Raw genomic sequence first — 21,442 nt, forward strand, 5'->3', positions numbered from 1 at the left:
TTTGGCATGATTAAGGATGGATTTGAATGTACTTGAAAATATACTCTCATTATGGACGCCCAGTGGAAGTTGCACTACAAATGTTAAATTCCCCAGAAGAAGAGTTGTGTGGCAGGGAAGCTTTGAAATCCACTGTGGCCGTCATCCAAATTACTCTCTTCTCTTTGTGTCTTTCTGCTGTCAGATTCACTTTGTGATGCCCAACTTGGCTCCCTGCATCTTTGAAAAGAGGCAACCTGTTGGTTTCTGTGTTTCAGATTGTCCGAAGGTACATCAAGGACTGGCTTGAAAGGAAGAAGCCTCCATTTGGCGCTATCAGCAGCTGTGTGCTCCTGATGATCATCTACACAACATTCTGTGATACTTTCGCCAATCCAAATATTGACCTTGATAAATTTAGCTTGATTATAATAGTGTTCATAAGTAAGTTCAGCCTTAAAGCATCTCTCTTATCTGTGTTTCAGGTGTGTAATGAGCTATATGTACTGGAAAGTGTGGGGCTGCAGGGATACTGGCATGGGGCTAGAGCTTGTACTTTTAATGTGTCTAGTAAACCTGATTACCAGACTTCTTAGGGGCTGGATGCTTTTAGGGATTGAGTAAGCATTTAGAGAGGGATGAAGCCTGCTATTTAGGTGTGCCTGAGATTGCTCAGTGGTCCTCCCTTTCTAAAGGGGCACGATATTACTTTCCAAGTGTTTACGGCCATTCTGTTTTGTCTTTTTTGTTATTAAACAACCGTAAATGCACAGATGTTGCATTCCAAAGAGAAAGGAAAGATTTGGGTTTGAGCTGTTACTCAAAAGCACTGTTATAACTTTTAAATAGTTCTTCCTTACCGTATTATAAACCTAGAAACTAGTTGGGAGTTTGAATGTGTTGATATATTTCTGTGGATGAACGCATTTCTTGCAGAGTTTGTTTTAGAAGCACTCTAGTCATTCAGCCTTAAATAACACACACATGAGAATAGACTGCTGGTATCCTTGCCATCAGTTAAAAATACACTGGCAGATCACTACTTCCCAGGAAAAGGCAGTGGTATACAGGCACCGTCTCCTCTCCCAGTAGGGAATTCCCATCTTGCTTCATACTGTCCGGAGACAGGAGTTTCACTTTGCTTGGTGGAGAGGTAACTACAGTATACTACAGTATGTCACATCTCATACACTCTAAAGCTGTTAGATTTCAAGAAATCAATGCATCACCTACCTTGAAGTGTGTGTATGTGCGCATGTTTCTGTCTAATAAAAATAATGTATCTTCTATAAATCCAACCTCCACTAAAGTCAGGAGGAAATTTGCCCCTGCTCTTTGTGGGTCAGTTCTTATTCTACCCTAATTGTGGCAGGTTTTTGGATTATGAACGCTATACGTGTATAAAATACTATATGGAATTATAAATGGTACTGTATAAATACTTTATTCTGAGCAAAGAAGAAGGAAGCCATGCTAAGGAGCTTTTTTTCAAAATGGAGGAAATAACTTCTTTGCATAGGCACCTGAGAAGGACCACATCCCAGATGCACTTAAATCAGTGCAGAGTTGTCAGCAAAAAAAGAGGGATATGGAAATTTTCAACTCTGACTTAACATGCAGAGAAACTCAGAATGAAGTAATTTTATGTTACTGTGCTGACTGCTACTTTGGGAAAAAAAAAGTTCTTTTTTTAGTTAAAAAGGCATGTTCTTCCTTGAACAGTTGGTGTAGAGTGGTTGCTTTCATTGCCTTTCTTGTCTTATTTCTCTGCAAGACAACTCTGCATTTGTGCCATGTGTAATTATGTATACCACTTGCAGTGCAATACACTGAAAATCATTATATATACATTTTCATTGCCAGTGTGCATAACTGGAGTTTCTTAGTAAGAATATTAACATGAGCATTGGAACTGCCTGGAACATATTAGACATTTGTTTTTTTTCTAAAATATTTATAAAACAAAAAAACAAGGAAGTTGTGGAGATGGATATGCACATTGTATTCTAGAAAAAGTTTCTGTACCGCCATTGGATGTGTTGGCTGGATGTGTGTGTTGTGTTATACTAGGATGTGAAAGTAGCACGAGGAGTTTGAGATGAAATTGCATTTCTTATTCTGCTGATTAATGTTTTTATGTAATTTTTATGTTAATATTCTAGCCACAGCAAAATATGCACACGGGATAATTGGTAGCAACACGTGCTTATTGCTTTACAGAATTATATGTATTAAGGGATTTTTTTCTGTGCGTATTAAATTAATGTACTTAGTTGCAGAAAAATTGTAATTCAGCAACAATGGATTTCTTCCTTAGTTCATGAAGGAAGAATTAAGTGCATGCTGAGGTGACATTTATACATCCTAGGAAATGTATGTAAGAGAATGGAAAATGTCACTGGTAATAGCTAATATCCCTGCCATGTTGCCCAGTTGTAAACTGCGGTCAAAATCAAATGTATTGTCTTGGCTTGCACTACCCTATGGGACACATTAGCCTTATTGCATTCACAAGTTTTGCAAGGAAAAGGGAGAGAACCCACCCCAGATTCTGCTGCAAGTAAAAGCCCTTCCCCCCGTAACCCACAAACACCCAGAAAAGGTCTGGGCAGGTCACAGGGTTTCTCCTCCAGCTCTGTGGGGAGTTCCTGCGCTCCGGCACGATGCTCAGTCTCTGCAGTCCCAGCAGCTGCTCACAGCACAGCAGGAAGCTGCCTGCTTCTCCCCACGTATCCGCAGACCAAGGGTGGGCTCTGTGCATCCCACAACCCCTGCGGGTGTCAGGAATGCTGGCAGAGAGGAGAGCTCCCCTCAGGATGCTCAAAAACCGTCCACACTTACAAAGCTGACTGAGCTTGAACGGAAGCTGCTTTGTCTGATGTACACTGCCCAGTTCAGGAATTAGCCTTTGTCTCAGAGGGAATTAAAACGTCTATGATGATCTCCTCTTAACAGTGATCGTTCATCGGGAGAGTAATATACCCAGTGTGTGAGAATATTTATTGTGATCATGTTTACGCATTGTACTTTCTCCTGTTAAATAGGAAGGGGCTAAATTTAAATACTTGGCAACTAGAGCATGTCTGAGAGACTTTATGTTGTCAACCCAATGCTGCAGATGTGCAGCATGCAGTAGTGAACTTTCCTGCCGTTCATCGTGTCAAGAAATACTTGATTCAGAAGAGTTACCTCAGGAAGAACTTGAGTAGCCACGATATTAGCTCTAGCTTTCTTGGCTGTAATGATACATATTGTTCTTCCAGACAGTCTTTAAAGGTTGTCTGTCATTGGATTTCTCTGCATAGACTTGGTCTAGCCTAGCTTCTGACCTGTTGTATGGGGGCAAAAGGCATGTACACAGCAACTGCAGAGATTTAAGTGATCTTTACTTCTGTGATGTAAGTCTAATTTTAACTTGTTTCTCTTTCAGTATTTTCTGTTCAGATGAGCTTCATGTTTTTGACTTTCCTCTTCTCTACAAGGTAATTGAATGTGCTGAATCAGAACCTTTGAACATTTGTTTTGTGTGATATCTTTGATTTAGGTGATACAGTTTATGCAAATATGTAAGGGCAGGTTTCTGAATAGGGGTGACCTCATTTTGGTATTTCATACTGTCCTTACTGCATTTTCTCTGTTAGAGTTTCATAGGCTAAGAGAGCAGGACCTGAATTCTGTCCTTTCTTGTGTGTTAATTACAGAGTTGTTAAATCTCAATCAATCACTGCTATACCTCATCCACTGAAAAAAATGGATTTGCACAGATGTCACTGAAGGTATAATTTGCCCTGCAGACATGCTGATGACATATGAGAGAGAGAACTCAGTTTGACTTTTTACATCTCAAGATACATTTGCTGGACTGGCAATTCACTCTTCTCTGTATATGTCAAATGTGTTACGTTTATATGGTGATTCTTAAAAGACAGTTGTCCTGAACTAATGTTTGGTAGAGCTATTTTTTTTCTTTTTAAATATCAACCATGAAGAACAGTTGTACATTCACTTCTCAAAAAATAGTACCGTGAGAATGGTGTTAGCCAGTGACTTAGTGCATCACTTGAGCTGGTCAGAGTATCCACCATTGTCCTCTCACTTAGGCTTACTGGAGTATTTTTCTTAGCAGTACTCTGCTGAACGGGAAGTGCCACAATACAGCAGACTCCAGATATATGCTTTATATAAATTATACAATATCCATAAAGGAGAATCACAAAGCAGGGTGCAATGTCTTCGAGCTACTATGCTTTTTTAGTGCCACAAGAAAATTTCTCTGTGACAAGATCATACCCTGACCTTAGAAGGCATTTTAAAATAACTTTTGAACTGCTAGGCCTAACCTGGGAGGGAAGATATGTCCCAACTGTAAAATCTAAAATGCCGTAAGTAGTAACCAACTCAGTATGGTAAATATTTAGAATCTCATAAAATGATTCCTAATTTGGACCAAAGGGTGATCCATTGGCCAGTCATATAACTCTCACTGTATGTTATTTTTCCACCCTTCCTGGCCTTACTCCCAGTGTGTAAACCCTTAGATGCAGTTTTTCTCTGAAGTGGAAGATAACTACATATTCTAAGCAGTGCTCAGTGTAGACTCAATATACTATCCAAGTTGAGCATTTTGTTAACATTACATACTAGGAAAAGAAATCATAGGTCATTCTCTTTTTTAACAGAGGCAAGCTGGCCACTGCTGTGATATAGCATGTTTGCAAAAATAACCTTGGCTAGCATAAAGTTGTGTCCTACATACCATGTGTTCAGAATTATTCTCCTTCAGACGGAAGCATATTCATTAAAGAGTTTGCCACAACTGAGAAACAATTCTGCTTTAAAAAAAAAATAAAATCAGACACTACTGTTCATTTGTGGGTAGAATTATTTCTGTCACTAGACCTGATCAAAGTGATGTGAACGTGTATATGGATCCTCAAATTAATATATTTGATCGATGATGTTTTAAGAAGGTTTTTGCTATCAGAGGTTATTAAAACTCTTTCTTTTCTAGGAATAACTCTAGTTTCACACCAGCAGACACAGTGGCTATCATTTTCTGTTCCACACACAAATCCCTCACCCTGGGTAAGTCAGGAGATAAGCTTTTGAGCAAAACAACAGTAACGTTCATACCTTGCTGTGTTGAAAAAAAATTGTTGTTGGTTGCTAGCTTTTCTGCTTAAATGGTTTTGGTTTTAGTGTGACAAGTAATGCTACCAGTATGATACTAATAGTAGAATAATATTCTTGCATAGATAAAATAAATGCTTATTACCGGGCAGACAACATAGTCTTCTCAGCTGAGATTTTAGTGGTTATACAGTAAGACCACCTTATTTATGGAAGGCTGGATTTTTCTTTCTGTTCTTATTCTGTTCTGTTGCCTAATCCAATATTGATAAAATTTCAGGTTTGTTATTTGAAAACATTGTAAGGTATATCTGCCCAGTCTCACAGTAAAATCTTAACACCTAAAAGCTGGGATTTACAAGTGAAAATCGAAGCATGTAGTGTATTCAGAAATCACAAGTAGACAATACTGTCTTTTGCTTAACATGAGCAAAATGTATGTGTTTATTTTAAGTCTGCAGGTATTTTGGATAGTTTTATTTATTAGAATTCATTTATCAAAACATCATTGAGATACTTGTCACTTATGACCCCTTAGTGATAATAAGATGTTCTGATGGAAATTCACAAAATACTGCTAAATCAGTTATGCTTACAGCCACTTGCTACTGCTTCATCCGTTATGTTCAGTCAGTGAAACGACTAGTACTTGAATATTTTCTTACTGTTTTTCAAAATATGAAAACATGTTTGATATGACTGAGTATATGCCTTTTCAAGACTGTATCTGTCAAAGAGAAACACAGCTGGTGTCAATAACAAAGGTAAGAACTCAGCCTGAAACAGGGGAAGAACAAGTTGGGACTTAGGTGAGATGTTTTCCCAGTCAGTTTGATATAGTGAAACTCATCTCAGGGTTCTTTGCTTCAGCCAGGCCTGTGCTGCACAACTGTTAGCAAGTGCCCTTGAAAGTCTGTGAGAAGTGAAGGAGTTCCTGGAAGACAAGAAAAAGGCAAACATAATGTCTCTTTTTCACAATGGAAACGAGGAGGGGACGAGGAATTATAGATCAGTGAGTTTAACTTCGTTTTGTAGAAAACTACTGAAACAATTAAATAAATTATTTTAACAGTGTAGGAAGAAACAAGGAAATGAGTAACAGCCCCGTAGATTTGTCAAATGCATATCATACCAAACTAACCTGATTTCCTTTCACACAAGGTCTTGTGGGTTGCAGAGAAGTAGCAAAAGTTGTAGGGCTTGAGAGCATTATGGCTTTTGACATTTGCATGATGTTTTGGGCTCCAAAATTCAAAAAATACGTGGACCAACTGGAAAGAGATCAGAGGAGAGTGCCATGAATGATCATAGATCTCAAAAACGTGACCCCGGAGGAAGGTTGAAACAATTGGGATTGTTGAGAGAAGACATCTGAAATACAGTAGTGATCTTCAAATGCATAAAAGGTTGATGCAAAGAAGGAAAAAAGTAACTCTTTCACAGTGGACTTTGAAAAGGGAAGGACTTTGTTACAATGATGATGATTTAAGCTAACAATCAGGGAAACCTGTCTAATGTAAAACAGTTTAGCTTTGGAGTATGTTGCCTATTGATATCTTCAATCTCCTGTCATCGTAGACAAGCCTCAGACAGGAATTAGATAGCTAGAGTTGATCCTGCCTTGGAGCAGAACATAGATTAAATGACATTGGGTCTTTTTCAGCCAAATGTTCTATGAAGCTGAAGCTTCAACTAATAAATGAGCTTGTATTCAGGAGGACAGTTACACTTGTATTTATAGAAAGCAACCCCACACGTAAGTCATAACACACTACCGTACTTGCTATTTGGAGGTGTGTATAAACTTACGACACAACTGAGATACTACAGAAGAGAAGCTGGTTGTATTTAACAGCACAAATGTGTAAGTCTCCCCTTCCCTCCCCAGTGAAAATAGTTTTATATACGCTCTGCTGAATACTTCTGCAGCTTGCCGTGACACTAAGAAAATAAGCACAAAGCCTTTTTTTAATATTTAAGTCCTAAAGGGCCTTGCTGTCACCCAGAAAAAAATGAGGACTCTTCATTTCTTTTACTCATTCCACCAAGCATCCTCATGCAGCCTGTCTTGACCTGCACCCTGTGCACACAGCTGAGTCGGTTCACTTTTCTTCTGCTAGTACACTCTTCTTTTTAGATTTTATTTTCTCCTTTAGAAGAACCTAGTTTGAGGTTCCTAGCTTGCTTGACTTTTTTGGCTCACATTTTCGCAATTCTAAGTTACTGCTCTCATTAGCTCAGCCTGATGAGTCAGGCTTTGTATTTTGCAGCTTTCTTTGCCCAAGGACACCAACAAAAATACTTCGGCCACCTTGACTTCAAGGACTCCTACAGCTTCTCCCTAGCCATACATACTTTTGCCCTGCTAATACAGATGTCTCATGGATAAGTGTGCAAGTTGAAATGAAACAGGCAGATGGTGGAACGCAGTATTGCGGGACTGTTTCTCAGCTACAGACTTCCATTTGTCAGCTTCAGAACAGACTGCTTTACCTTCATCCTTGAAGAGCTGGTGTCTCACGGAAAGCAAGTTTGCCTCCTAGGAGGCTAGTCACAAGACGTAATTCGTTCTTAGGCTTTGCACTTTTGGACTACCTTTCCTTACTCCTCAGGGCCTGTGTTGAGATCGCTGGGTGGTTGAGACCTGTGCTTCCCTTGCTGTATTCCGTCTCTGGGGCTCAGCTTTGTCAAGGTTTCTTTGAGGCTCCCAGGCTTGTCTTGCGTGGGGCCAGCAGCAGCGTGTCCTGAATTGAGCACCACCTCTGATGTGGAAATGCTGTCAGACCCTGGGATCCCATCTTTGGAAAGCCTGAGGGCCCCGCCACTCTTGTGTGCACCCCTACACAGTGTGTGCACTACGTAGGCGTGCCTGCTGTGTATCAGTTTCAAGCTGGCTCGTTTTGAGACCACTGGTATTTTGCTCTGTTTGGTATTAGTACCAGATCCAGATAAGACAGAGCTGCATAAACGCACATTTCTATGTAAATAGGGAGGATCGGGTTTTATACAGCTGTAGGGCAATGAGGCATGCCCCTGAGCTGATGATGTATAACAAGAATGTTAACCACAGCAGCTAGCATTTATTCCTTCACTGAAGGTGGAAGGTAGAGTAGATCTAATTTGTTTTTAAGGATCAGCCATTTCTGAATGACAGTTAAATCTGTCCACAGCACAGTCTCGTCCACCCTGATCTTAGCAGAAACAAGAACAGACGTAGGCATTTTGGCCCTTACTCTTTTGTTGTTCTGTCACATTTCTACTTGTCCAGAGGTGTTTACTATAAACCATGCAATGAGAAGCCTTCTGTTCTCTTGTAGTGGAGAGAGTTTTTCCCTCTCCCTCTGTCATTACAATGCTTGAAAGCACAAATACAGCTCAGGGTCTGGTTTCACATCCGTTGTGGAGCTCTGCTTTGTTTGTCTTCAAGATTCCAGTGGTAGTGTATAAATGACCCCCCAACACTTGTTCTTTCACTTTGAAACTGATTTCTCTCAGCTTGGCAGGTGAAACTCCAAATAGGTATGTCTGGCCCATTCCCTGGGGAGCTTAGAATGGCACCGACTAAAGTAGGAGAAGAGCTGACAGCTTTAAAGCTTTAGAAGTGGTAATAGGAGAGGCATGAGAAGACTTTTATAAGTCACTTTCTCCCACACCATATTACGAAACCAACTAATTCCCATGCAGTGCATGCTCATGAGGCCAACTGCCACTTCCACTGTTGAATCCATGAATAAGTGCTTGCTCTGCACGGAGATAAGTGCTGTTCCCATATGCTGCGTTTTATTTTGTAGACAGAACAGTTGACACACTTTTTGTCTCAAAGATCAGAGTGCAGGGCATGTTTGTGTAAGGACAAATTAAACAGGGTAGGTGCCTTTGTGTTTCTTAGTTAGGAACACAAGCTGATATTTCTGCATAGAGGTGGGTGCTTTGGCAGTTTTTTGAATACAGTGCATCACGTATGCAGAAAAATTCATGTTTATTTGTATTTCACTTAATGAGTGAAACAGGATATAAAGTTACAAGGAGAGAAGATAAATACAGTATTCACAATGCCCTCTGGCATATTCACCCACACTTTGTTCTCTTTCTCTCCTTCTCCCTACTCACATATATGCACAGTACATGTGAGCACACAGATATGCGGACATTTGATGCATGGCTTTTATTAGTGCATTTGCCATTGATTGATTAGTACTTAGTATTAGTACTTCGTCTATTGATTGATTGCAGATGAAGTGACTATTTGACCTTTAATTATGAGCCTTGCTATTGAAAATGACATTGAGCTATGGCTTCACATAATCCATCTGGAAAGCCCGACATGATGCCATTCCCTGGAGTTCATTCAGTGAGAAGAGAAGAGGCCTCAAGGAAGTGCAAAGCTATCAGTGTGGCTCATCTAAAAAAATACTGCAGTTGTTGCTTGCACTTACACAAAAGTTGCAGCCAAGTACAGAACATTATTTTTTGCAGAGAGTGAATTGCTAGCTAGAAGTTACAACTCCAAAAGTAAAATGCAGGATTGTCAAAAAATATTTTCACTTTAATTCTTTGTATTTACTATGTAAAATTATTTTATCAGCAAAAAATGGAGTACTGCTACCTATTTTGGCTACCACAAATGCAAATGTTAGTACTGTAGGTATGATGAACAGCAGATTGGTAAAAAACCAAAACAACAAAAATAACCCCACCTTATAATAAAATTGGGGTATTGTTTGAGATGCAGAGTGCATTTTTCCTCATTTGGATTTATCAGTGTAGCAGTTCTTTCACCATGGAATTCTTAAAGTAATGCAATCAAAGTTTCTACACTACAAAATACTTTCAGGAGAGAATAGAGTTCATTTTGCAAATAAAAGCCAAAGCGCTAACTTTCTTTTGTATTGTTTTAATTTCATTCAAATCTATTCTTTAAATACTCAGCTTCTTACTGCACGAGTACAGAACTGATAGTCTGTACTTGAACAATTCTTAAAAGCCTGCTGTAACGCACAAGTAGATTCACAGACAACTCAATTGTCTGTGAGCGGATCATCTAGGCTATGGATTAATCAGCCCATGCCTTCTCCCAAGTTCCCCAGCTGCACAATGTGACAGAGTGCATCATGCTCACATATAGCTCCAATCTGCTCACAGCTATCTATAGTTTGCTCATGTAAGGAGGTATCTGTAGAAAACAAGATTTTTCAGAGATGATAAATATATTTGCACAGCCTAAACCACTGCTGTTTAATATTAGCTGGGGTTTTGCTTCATCTGTTTTTTCCTATACCCAAACTCTGTGAAATGCTGTACTAATCAAGCGCAGACTCTTCTTACTGTGTGGTGATAATCACCTTTCTCCGTTAAGATAGAAAAATGCCAAAATGTTCTAACTTGTGTTAAGATAAAAGGTAGATCATTTTGATTTTAAAAAGGAGGCATCTCTTAATACTTCTATAATAGAAAGTAAGATGGTAAAATCAGGTGCATTGCCCTAAGTGAGTATTCAGGCTATACTCTGGTATTTTTGAAATGTGGTGGTTTTTTTCTGCTCCTGGCAGAGAATTGTCCTCTAAGGTGATTATTCATCAAGGCGCTATCTGTGACTAGCTATAAATGTGTGAATAACTCCTCTGACTTTTACATAAAGATCTAGAAAATAATCCTGGGTAATTGCTCTCTGAAAGTTTTCAAGAGTCAGACTTTTGATACTGTGTCTTACTTTCAAAATTTTCCTATGAGTGTTGAACAGGAGACATTACTGCTGGCATCATGTCATACTTCTTGGTGTGCTTGAATTTGCATATTTTCTTACCTGTTACAGACTTTTAGTGTCATTTCTTCCCCAGGTGACTGATAGAGTGATGTAAGTGAAAATGATCTGCCTGCTCTTCTGCCTAGAATTGGTGGGTGCTGACCCGTGGGGCAGAAGGGAAGCTGATAGGAGGAATATGCTTGAAAGAATGAGTGTCCTGTGGAGGTCATGTCTGGCCCAATATGCACCACTCACTACTGCCAGAGAGTTAGAAACTCTCTCCCATTCCTGCTTCTGACATCCCAGGGGGCTTAGTGGCTGCTAGAACCTTTAACGAGTTTTGATACTGTGATTCTTTGGGCCAAAATGAAAATTTTTTCTCATCTCTTCAGTTGTCGCCCAGCATTTGCTTGGAAGGAGCAGCAAGTGATTGGCTGGGCTTTTTCCTCTGCTCTGTGATTCCCTTTCTCTTTGTCCTCTCCCTGTTCTGGAGAATAAGAACTGAGGGATTCGTGTTATATGAGATGATAGTGGGGAGAGCAGAAGCACCTGGATCTACTGCACTTCTCTCATGTTAGCATCTTTTTTTGTAGCCCAACTTGAGGGCAGGTGGATCGCCTTTCCTAGCTCGGCAGTCTTCAAGAACCAACATTTGGTTCTTACCAAACAATATTATCCATCAGGTTATTGCCGTGTAATTGGCATGTCTTCTTTCTCAGTAGACCCCAAAGAATGCCTGGCAAATGCTGCTATTTCCAGTACAGCTGCCATATCAGAATATTAGGAAAACCAAATACAGACTGAAGATTTCTGTAATTGGGAATAGTATGAATGTTTCCTGCTTGCACAGACAAATCCACCCGAAGTGAGATGCCATTTTGCATGTGTAGCACTTCTATAATACTAAGGCCACCACTCACTTGAAGGGGCTATCTCCACAAGAAGTCAAACTGACAGTTTTGAGTAGACTGTGGTCACTGGGATAGTCTGTGCTAGAAGCATCTCTCTTATTTTCCCTTGCTACTCATATATGTGGCTGGGCAAGCACCATTTCCTTCAGACCAGAGCATCCCTAGGGGCTATACTTCCAGGAAGGAAATGTGCTGGCAGGCCAATCTGAAAGTAGAAAATGGCATAGTCCAGTGGCTTATAGTGGCTTTTGGACACAGAGTACCTGATTCTCCCTGGGTTTTTTAATCACAAGATTCACAGTATGGCATGTCTAATCGATTGCAGTTTACTCAATTCTGACCTCTCTGTGATTCCAGAAGGGGAAATACTCAAGTAAATTAGGGAATCTCCTTTCCTTTCTGACCTGAAACATATGTTTCTTTGATTAGACTTAGAATGTGGCAAGAAATTCTCTACTAGCTCCCAGGGCTTCTTTTTCATCTGTATACTCCGCCAGTAGTTGGTTTTTTATTAATATTTAGAAAGTTTGCCTCCAGCAGTACTAAAATGTGCATCAGAGGACAACAGTTGTTTACTGTGTTTGAACTGAAGAATCTCACCCAGGAGATCTCATTCACTTGAAGTTTACATCTCTCAATCTCGACTTGCAGAAAGAGATCGATGAATAACAATTGTCATTTCAGAGTTGCACCTCTCCAATTATTTATTTGGTTGTGTCTTTCCCAGATGTACACGTAATTGGATCAGACACTAAAAACCAGATTGCAGGTTTTTAATGACAGCAAGCTCATACCTCTTTATAATGTAAAAAAAAAAATAAACACACATATCCATCTGTAAAATGATAATGACACAAGAGCCCTCTCTCCCCACCAAAAACAGTTAAAGTTGATTTATCTACTTTAAGAAACTACATTATATTCAGCAGACAGCTGACAGGTTACCCTTGGGAGATCCATGTTTGGACATGACTCAAGATTTTTTTTTTTTTTTTTTTTTACCTCAAGCTGGCAGAGGCTACAGGTGTCACCCATACTAAAGCTGGCGAGTACTGAAGATGATGTTGAGTCTCCTTGAGAGAGTTGCATCTACATTTGCTGCTCTCAGTGCACCTTCTGGCAGCCAGTCTGAGCTGCTGACTCCAGACACTTCTAAAACGGTGGGTGCAAAGATGTGAAAAATCACAGCAGCAACAAAATTTAGAAATCTCCTCTTACGGGATAGTCTTGGGAATCTGGAAGAGGGATCCTCTAAAAGCTGCCATGACCACTGCAAGCATACATTTAGAACAGGAAATAGTATCCCTCAGTATTTCTAGGTAGTGAGCTGTTTTCTCAAAATGCCTTCCCAAATGACTGGAGTGTTAATGCTTTTCTGGCCTCATATCTTCTTTTCTTGGCCACAGAAATCAGATGAAGAGAGAATTAAAGGAAAAATTATGCTAGTATTCCTAACAAATATTCTTTTCTTTATGAAGTGTTTTCTTGTTTTACCATTTATAATAAATTTGTGTATCATGTTTTCCATTGCATCAAGGTTTCAGGAGAAAAAAAGCTTTAAAAAAATCTAATTAAAAGATAGTATGAAACAGTTTGGAGCATAATCCTTTCCTACTTGTGTTTACAAAGATAATAAGAACAACTATAAAACATATTTATAATGTTTTTTTTAATAATAGCGTAAATAAAATCCACATTATCAAAACTTTACTGCTGAGAAATCTTAGCCTCAGCTATGTGTGGAAAGGGCAGTAATGTTCAAGGAAATAATCAAATTATCAAATCTCAGCTTCGTGGTTTTAGGACATTTGTCAATTTCTTTGTCCAGAATTATTTTCATTAATAGGTCTAACCTATTAAACCTTCAAAAAGTGTTGGCTACCAGAATTGTAGAGAAGGGAAGGAAGTGTTTAAATACTGTTCATTTAAACTTCATAGCTTAGATATTGCAAGTGAATTACAAGGAAGAATTTACCCTGTGCCTTGAGTATGTTATGTGTATGAAGAGTGAACTGATATCCAAGCAATAAAAAAAGCACTGAAGTGCGAGGATCAGCTTACAACGTTGCTATGCCTGCATTGTGGTGCCAAATTAAGGATAAGTCACATTTAAAATACGACTTATGGTGGTTCAATTCATTCTTGAATTCCCTGTTAACTAACTACTACTACCATATTGTCAGACAGGTGGAGGTTTTTTGGAGTCTAAGGCACTAGTCTTCAGTTGTTGGTGTTAAATGTTTCATTGTTAGCAGCTGGTAAGATTGCCTATGTTGTTTATTAAACATCACTTCCAATCTGAATGCACCCATTGAAAACCCAGAAATAGACAAACTGTACTTTCTTTCTCTTCCTCCCAGCTTTTACATTTTTATTTACTTAAAACTTCATTAGTATCAATATGTGCTGTTTCCTAGTAACTGTACTTACCTTGCACTTTTAAATTACTGATTTCTGTGATGAGTATAGTGAGCCAGTTACCTGAAGAACAAGAATTAGTAAAAGCATTCAAAGCATATTAGGTTTTCTTCTTTTTTTATTCTTGTTAGAGTTATGGCAAAAGAAATATCTTATTTCTCATTCATTTCTCTTCCTCCTTCTCCTTTCTTACTTAAATATTAAACCGGTCCAGTCTCTTACAACATATTGCGGGTCTCAGCGAAATTCTTGCATCCTAGCATAACTGTATGGCCAATATGTGACCACATCGCTCTGATTCAGTACAGAGCCTTCCCAATAATTCTAGTCCTCCAAAAGAGGCAAGTCATTTAATGCAAGGGCTTGTTGAATATTCTGGTAAATCATTGTTCTTTCCCAAGGAGAGGGATGAAGGTGAAAATCTTTTTGAAGATTAGGGTCCACGCAGACCTCCAAACTGAACTAGGATAGCCCTCCATTTTGCAGTTTTCCCCTGCAGCTCTTCCAGACTCCCTTAATGTCTCACCAGTCCCTTGTAAAACCTCCCCCTCAGATGTTTGGTTTTACCGCTTTGTTAGCCTGTTTTTTGCTTTCCATTACACTTATCACTGACCTGAAATATGAAAACATACTGAAAAAATTGTCTTTTTTTCCCCTGAAAATATTTTAAGTGCAAGTCTTAATACAGCATGTACGTGGGCAAAAAGGCAAGGGGAATGTAGTCTCAACTGCTACAAACTTTGTAGATCCTTCCCAGTCAGAGACTGCGTGTCATATCACTTGGAGGCAGCTGTGGTTGTGCTGGTGGAGGATCTCTTTATACCTACTGGCAAAAGTCAGATTTCCATGGTAACACTAGGCTTTGTCACCAAGGTGTGATTGAACTAAAAATGCCACAAACCATTGTACAGTTGTAAACCATTGTCTAGCCACTGCAGATGGAATCTTATCTTGACACTTACTTCCTTCTGGACAAGAGAGTAGCAAAGGTTGTCTGTTACTTCTCTCAGCCTTGATTCCTTTGCAGAGTACAAAATGACCGTAAGGTCCACGATCTCTTGATTAGGGCTAAGAGCAAAAGAAATCTCAGAGTTACAGCTGGAGTGGGGCTGGAACAGGACTCCCAAATTTTTCTCTGAGGAATTTTTCACCTGGGGAAGAGCTTGGCTGCCTGTTTTAGGCTCAGCTTCAAGTAATCTGTTCTCCCTCCAGTGTAATGTGACTTCATGTTACATTGGAAGGTGCTTTCTTCAGCTGAAATGGGAATTCTCAGTAGCAAGTGAGTATTTGTATTGTTACGGGTTGTCAGATATCGTTCAGCTATTCCCACACCTGAAAGAAACTGGTCCTGAGGGAAGAGCGTTTAACTTGAGTTCAGTGCATGCTCTGGAAAGGGCATGGATATAGGAGAAAGAATTCTTAACCAGTTAATTTGTCAAAAGCATCTTCTGCTATCGTGATCTCAGTATGTCATAACAGAGTCTGAACAAGGGCAGGAAACACCTTCTATCCCTGGCTAGCCTTCACTGAGGATAGGCATAGTATATAAACTTCGGTCTTCTCAAAACTAACCATAGCAATGTGATTTGCCTGGGAAGAAACAGGGAAAACCTTAAGAAAGTTTTCAAACGAGACTAGCAGCATCTTGCCATTCGGGGAGCTATCTGCGTGAAAAACCTTTTTCGAATCCTCTAAACTGGATTTTGCCCAGATCTCGCCACTCTTCCCCACCATGCAGTCACTGGGCTACATGCAATACTATTCTGAAACTTGGCGGTAAAATTTCAGGTGCTCATTTGGCACTGTCTTTGCAGGGATGCGCTCAGAACCCCCCTGCTCTGGCAGCTTAGGAGGGGTTTAATGCAATATATGTCCCTCTTTACAGGCCTTTTCTCAGTTGAGAAAAAGAAATAGCTATTTGGCATACTAATGTTCCCTTCACATCAACCCCTGAGAGGATCCTTCAGAAAGAGAGTAGCATGGAGAGCGTCAGAGAAACTACCGCCATACACTTGATTCATTTTGTATATTGCACCTGAAGATTATGGCAATTGAGAGTTCTGAAATGCATAGATGAGTAGAAGGGAGAATCCAGAGACTATGGGTTTTCTTCAGAGTATTTCCACTGCCTCTTTGTGAGGGTTCTGATTCCTGAATGCCTGGTGGTTCCATAGCGATGACCTCTTTGTTTTGCACCAAACCTCTTTTCCCAAGAAGAAATGCTGCAGCGTTTTGCCATTTGGAATATGTTTCAGTAATGTAAGCAATAAAGTTTCAGGATAAATTGTTTGTTATGAAGACATTGAAGGGGAAAAACCTATACAGTAAAGCATGTTTAGTAGAGCATCTAGCAATAATTCTGCTTTGGGTGTGAGACATAATGGCCTATGTTTTGGTGGTAATAAAAATGTTCTATTAAGTTCTCTGAACCCATTGCAATGTGATAGAAAACAGAAAATGATGAAACAGGGCTTTGACGGGAGCTTATACATTCAGCAAGCATAAAATAAACATATTAAAATAGAAAAAAACCCTGATTTCCAGTACTTATTGTTTTATCACTTCCATCATGGGTATAGGATAAAAGAAAACTCTTACTTGCTTGTTAGAAGAAGAAAGCTCCTACTTGAAGTTCTTACTTGGCAGATGTCAGTTGAAAGCTCTGCTATGGAATATGCTGCAATGTCAAACTCTGTTGGGTAATTTTAGACAAATGTGTCATGTGTGACATGGAAATATGGCATGCTGTACATTAGTGATTTCCCAAGTGTTTGGATCAGGTAGTAATGTGCTGAGAAAGTGCTCTTTATCTCTCCACGCTGTGTACTTGTATAGCAGTGGGGAAAGGCTTTTGGTAGAAATTACTTTAGTCAGAAAAAGAATCCATTTACAATATGTGCCTTCTAACATCTTTCAGACAATGCATTGTATTAAAGAGGCATTTTTTGATTAATGTTTTATAAACATTTTTCAGCATGACAGCTTAAAGTCCCTGTAAAATTGTAAATGCGTGCATAGTGCTCACTTCCATAAAGTCAAATGCCATCTCATAAAGTCTAGTTGGATCCTGTCAGTGACAGTGACACAGAATCAGTACCTTGGAGCATTAAAATTAATTTGCTTCATTTATATTACTGCAGTGATAGCTAGATGAAAAGAGTCCTATATTTAAATTCTCTTAAAAATACCTTCAAATATTTTAGGATTTTTTATTATTATTATTTTACAGTTAACTAAATGTAGTGAAGTGCAGCATGATATTTTCATGGGCCTTTTAAGAAGGTGACTACGAAATGTGAAAGTAGCAAAGGGGAAAGGGGAGAATGTGGGAGGTTATACTGGATGCAAAGCTGGAGGAAGGATAAATAGCTTTCAGTTGTGCAGGCTACTAGAGGAACAGTGGCCTTTGACCAGGGCTGATAAACCACAGCCTTGAAGCCAAACTGGAATACCTTGGAGCAACGGAGAGCAAACAGGGCTTTCCTATACCAGACTGTAAGAGCAGTGCTCTCACTCTTCCTTGCCGTTGTTGAAGGTCACGGATAAACAGCTTTTCTCTTGCTAGCTCTTCCTCAGGTTTGCAAAGTTCTTACGTGAGATGGGCTGAGTGAGGACACAAACAGGGAGAAAAATGAAATGTACTCCATATCACAGGCCTAACTGACTTCTCTCAGTTGCAGTGGGACTGTGATTTTAGTGCCCACTGCACTTAGTGGGGCTTAGTGATTTTAGTGGAAATACCCAAAATTTACACTGCTGCAAGTGAGCAGAATCAGAAGTCTTGGGAAGCAAAACCAAGCAGGCTAGAAGTGTGGGAGTGGAGAAGAGGAGGAAAAAGGAGGAAGGGAGAAAATACAAATGGAAAAAGAAAAAGAGCCTGTGAATACCGGAGACAAAGAGCAAGGAGGAAAATGGGAACACAGAGGAGCGCTAGTAGGAGAAACAGCCAAACAGAGGAGAAAAGGGAAATTCAGGGTAAAAAGCTGGGAACACTAATGATCTTGTTTGTAAGGGATATCTGTGGGATGATCTCAGTGCTTCCTCCCTTCTGCTGCAGCTCTCTGTAGTCCTGGTCAGGTGAGGTGCTGTTTTCTCACCCAGCTGAGTACTACATTTCCTCTTTCTTTGGAGGAGGATGGGATACAACCCTGACTTGCGCCTGTCATGGTGTTTGGTCAGCTCTGATTCAGCAGTTGGACACATATTCATGCAATAAGGCTGTTTAAAAGGTTTTGGCAACTCAACAGCTTGTTACACCCCTACTTTGAGCAAACTTGCCCAAGTTGGCACCAAACCACAGAGGAGCACTTTGTCATTCAGTTCTCGTGATATGTAGCGAGTGAGGGTCTTTGGCAGAGGAGTTGAACCAAGTTGCTGGAAGCCTGTAACTTCATAATCCTCAGCAACATGAATGGGTGTTTGTGGCATGAGCCTTCTGACCATGACAGCAGTTTTAAAACTTAACGAAAAGATTGTATATAAATTGATGCCAGTGTTCCTCCTCCAGTGTCAACCAGGATGAAGACCCATAGAAATCAGTCCTATTACCCTGAAATGAAGATAAGCATGATTAATGGCTCTGTGAAAACAAAATGAAAAATCCTTACAGGCATTATTCTTTATACGTGTGAGTGTCGCCTTAATGCTCCAGATGGCAAATAAATACCCTAGTAATACTGGGGGGTGGGGGGAGGGAGGAGCTGCTGTGTACTTTGAGGAAACTTGAGACTAAGGTAGTGGTCTGGGTTTTAATATATGTGATTTGATCCTGTGCAAAATTTTATTTACCTTAGACTTACCGTAGCTATCATACTCCATTAGCACTGGAAGCAATATGCTATAAAAGATGAGGAAAAGAGGAGCGGACACCCTGCAGTAAAGATAACCATATCCATTTTGCTTAGCACCTTCATTCCTTGCTATCTATCTGAAAGTTTTAAACTCATCTCACTCACTTTAATTAGTTTTGTTATAGCAGCACCTGTTCATGTCCCTATTGTTTCAGTCAGTGTTTCTGTTATAGCTTCTCTTAGGGCTAGTTCATAATCTCATCTTGAAAATGCATTACGGGCTAAGATACAGCATACAGTATCAGCCCAGGCATTATAAGGTCACTTTTCTTCCTTTGGCTGGGATTTGGTTTTCATTTTGTTTGGATTTTTTTTTTCCCCAAATGTTTTTTACATATATTAAAAAAATAGCTTTTTTTTTTTGAGAGAGGGAAAAGTAACTATTAAAATGTTTTTCCTAATTAGGAATTTGCATGAGTTTTATGCATTTGGAAAACATTAGCAGTCGTACTGATGCTTGCAGTTACTATGTATTGCTACGAAAAAGTTTAGGCAATGTTTTTAAAAATAAATAAAACCCATGCTGTTTTGTTTAGCTTTGTGGTAATATTACTGCATTTGTGACTGTAATCTGTGGATTTCTGTCATGAAATATTTTCTGAGAGTGCTGCATACTGGCGAAGTTGGAATTATAAAAATCAGAAAGTGCGTAAAAAGGAAACAGGGCTTTTTCTTTCCATTAAACAAATGCTTACCTGCAAAAAATTATTATTATTTCTTCTTTTCACCAGTTAGTTTTTCCTGGTAAATAACAGGAACTTTAATTGCACATTAGTGGCTTACAGGAACCTTTTGTTGTGACATGTATTTAAACAAGCTGTGAATTAAGAACCTCTTTCCACCCAGTGATCTAATTATATTGTCACACTAATTATAGTATTTTGTATTTATATTTGACAACTTTAATTTTCTTTTCCTAGTTTACTGAAATAGCTTTCCTCTAGAGAATTTACCTTTTAGGCTGGAATTTCTGATCTTTTCTTTCAGTTCAGAAAATGTACAGTAATTTAAAGCATGTCTCAGTCACTTTGGATCCGTTCTGTTCACGTCTCTGCCGTTAGTTTTCTGTGTGATCTTAGGCTAGTCATTTTAGTGTTCTCTGATTCTCTGTAGGAGTCCTGTTCAGCTTACTAAAGTGTTTTTGGATCTATGGATGAAATTGCACTACCAAAACACCAGGTACTGTCTTACGAACATAAATATAGCATGTTCATAGCTTGGGACTGTAGTTTGTTTTTCTGTGGTTAGAGAACAGAAAAGGACCCACCAGGGTCAAGTTGAGACTTGGAAACAGGCAATAAAACCTTCATCTGTTTACAAAAACAGTGTGATGGGCACTTGAAGTAAATTACACTCCTCTAATATAATGCAAATGCCCATTTAATTTCTATCCAAATACTATCTATTCCCAAGCCCCCGACATTGGTGTTAATAATAAGCATCCCTATTGTGTGATAGGTCTATGATGTTGTTTCAAAGGTAATTATAATATTGAAATTAAGCACGCAAGCCTTTATTTATTTGATTTAATCTTTCCCTGGAAATATCCACATAAGTAAAGGCTACTAGTATGGGGACGAGATTGTTAGTGGTGTAATGTGATGAAGCTAATCAAAATAATTACAAGAAATGGTGCTGTGGAAACATCATGAAGATTTCAGCAAGCCTGGACATGTCAGCAATAGTGGGGTACTGCTGGAGTGGTAAATATTCAACAAATAAGCTCTTTCCTCACATACGGAGGAGGCAACTTTTATTAAGGGAAATCTGAAAGGGTGATGAGAACGGCAGTTTATGCAAGACAGACAAAAGTTTATGTAAACATGACAACTTTGGCTGATCTGAAACATCGACTGATGGGGGAATGGAGGGCATGTGGCACAAAGCTCAGCTTTTTGTCATTGCTAAGAAAGGAGGCACACAGATGAGCTCTGTGAAGTGTGTAGTCTGCTTCGCTGCAGGGTTGATGCTGATGGAAGATTCCCAGTGTGACATTTAAGATGAGGGAGAAAATAAGGTATGTTCTCAGGGAGGCTCCTGAGGAATCACAGCTGCTCTTGTTGGTGACTCTGCAAATGTCTGGTCAAGCAAGGCAGAGATGATTGCCAGTTTTGCCCACACCTATGCTTTGTGGAGCATGGTAGCAAGGTTCCAAGATTTAAACAGATAATTTTGAACTATAACATGTTCAAAGTAAGCATAATCAGTTTCATTACTGCAAAACTAAATCAAATTTAATTTTACATATCACATCATCAAGTGGGAAGATTATGCATGGAGATGTCTAATAGAATTAGCACTGTTGAGTGCAAATTCAAGCTCTTAGGAAAAATGGCCCATCCCTAGCTCTTAACACTCACTTCTTCCAGCATCTGGCAACTTCTGTACTCCAGCTGCTCCCTAACTCTTTA

General features: G+C 39.3%; 1 protein-coding gene across 6 annotated transcripts in view; it reads left to right on the plus strand.

Annotated features, from left to right (window-relative positions):
• Positions 1-21,442, plus strand: part of SLC10A7 (solute carrier family 10 member 7) — a 154,885-nt gene that overhangs the window by 125,545 nt on the left and 7,898 nt on the right. For 2 of the 6 annotated variants that reach the window (XM_076337103.1, XM_076337107.1), the window contains 3 exons: positions 258-423; positions 3,410-3,461; positions 4,991-5,064. In XM_076337103.1, the coding sequence (XP_076193218.1) occupies positions 258-423; positions 3,410-3,461; positions 4,991-5,064 (292 nt within the window). Of the gene's footprint in view, positions 1-257; positions 424-3,409; positions 3,462-3,680; positions 3,836-4,990; positions 5,065-5,979; positions 6,122-12,771; positions 12,829-21,442 lie in introns of those variants that run through there. The other 4 variants (XR_012995221.1, XM_076337104.1, XM_076337106.1 and 1 more) reach the window with 4 other exon arrangements.

The sequence above is a fragment of the Aptenodytes patagonicus genome, chromosome 4, assembly GCF_965638725.1.
Source record: "Aptenodytes patagonicus chromosome 4, bAptPat1.pri.cur, whole genome shotgun sequence".
NCBI lineage: Eukaryota > Metazoa > Chordata > Aves > Sphenisciformes > Spheniscidae > Aptenodytes > Aptenodytes patagonicus.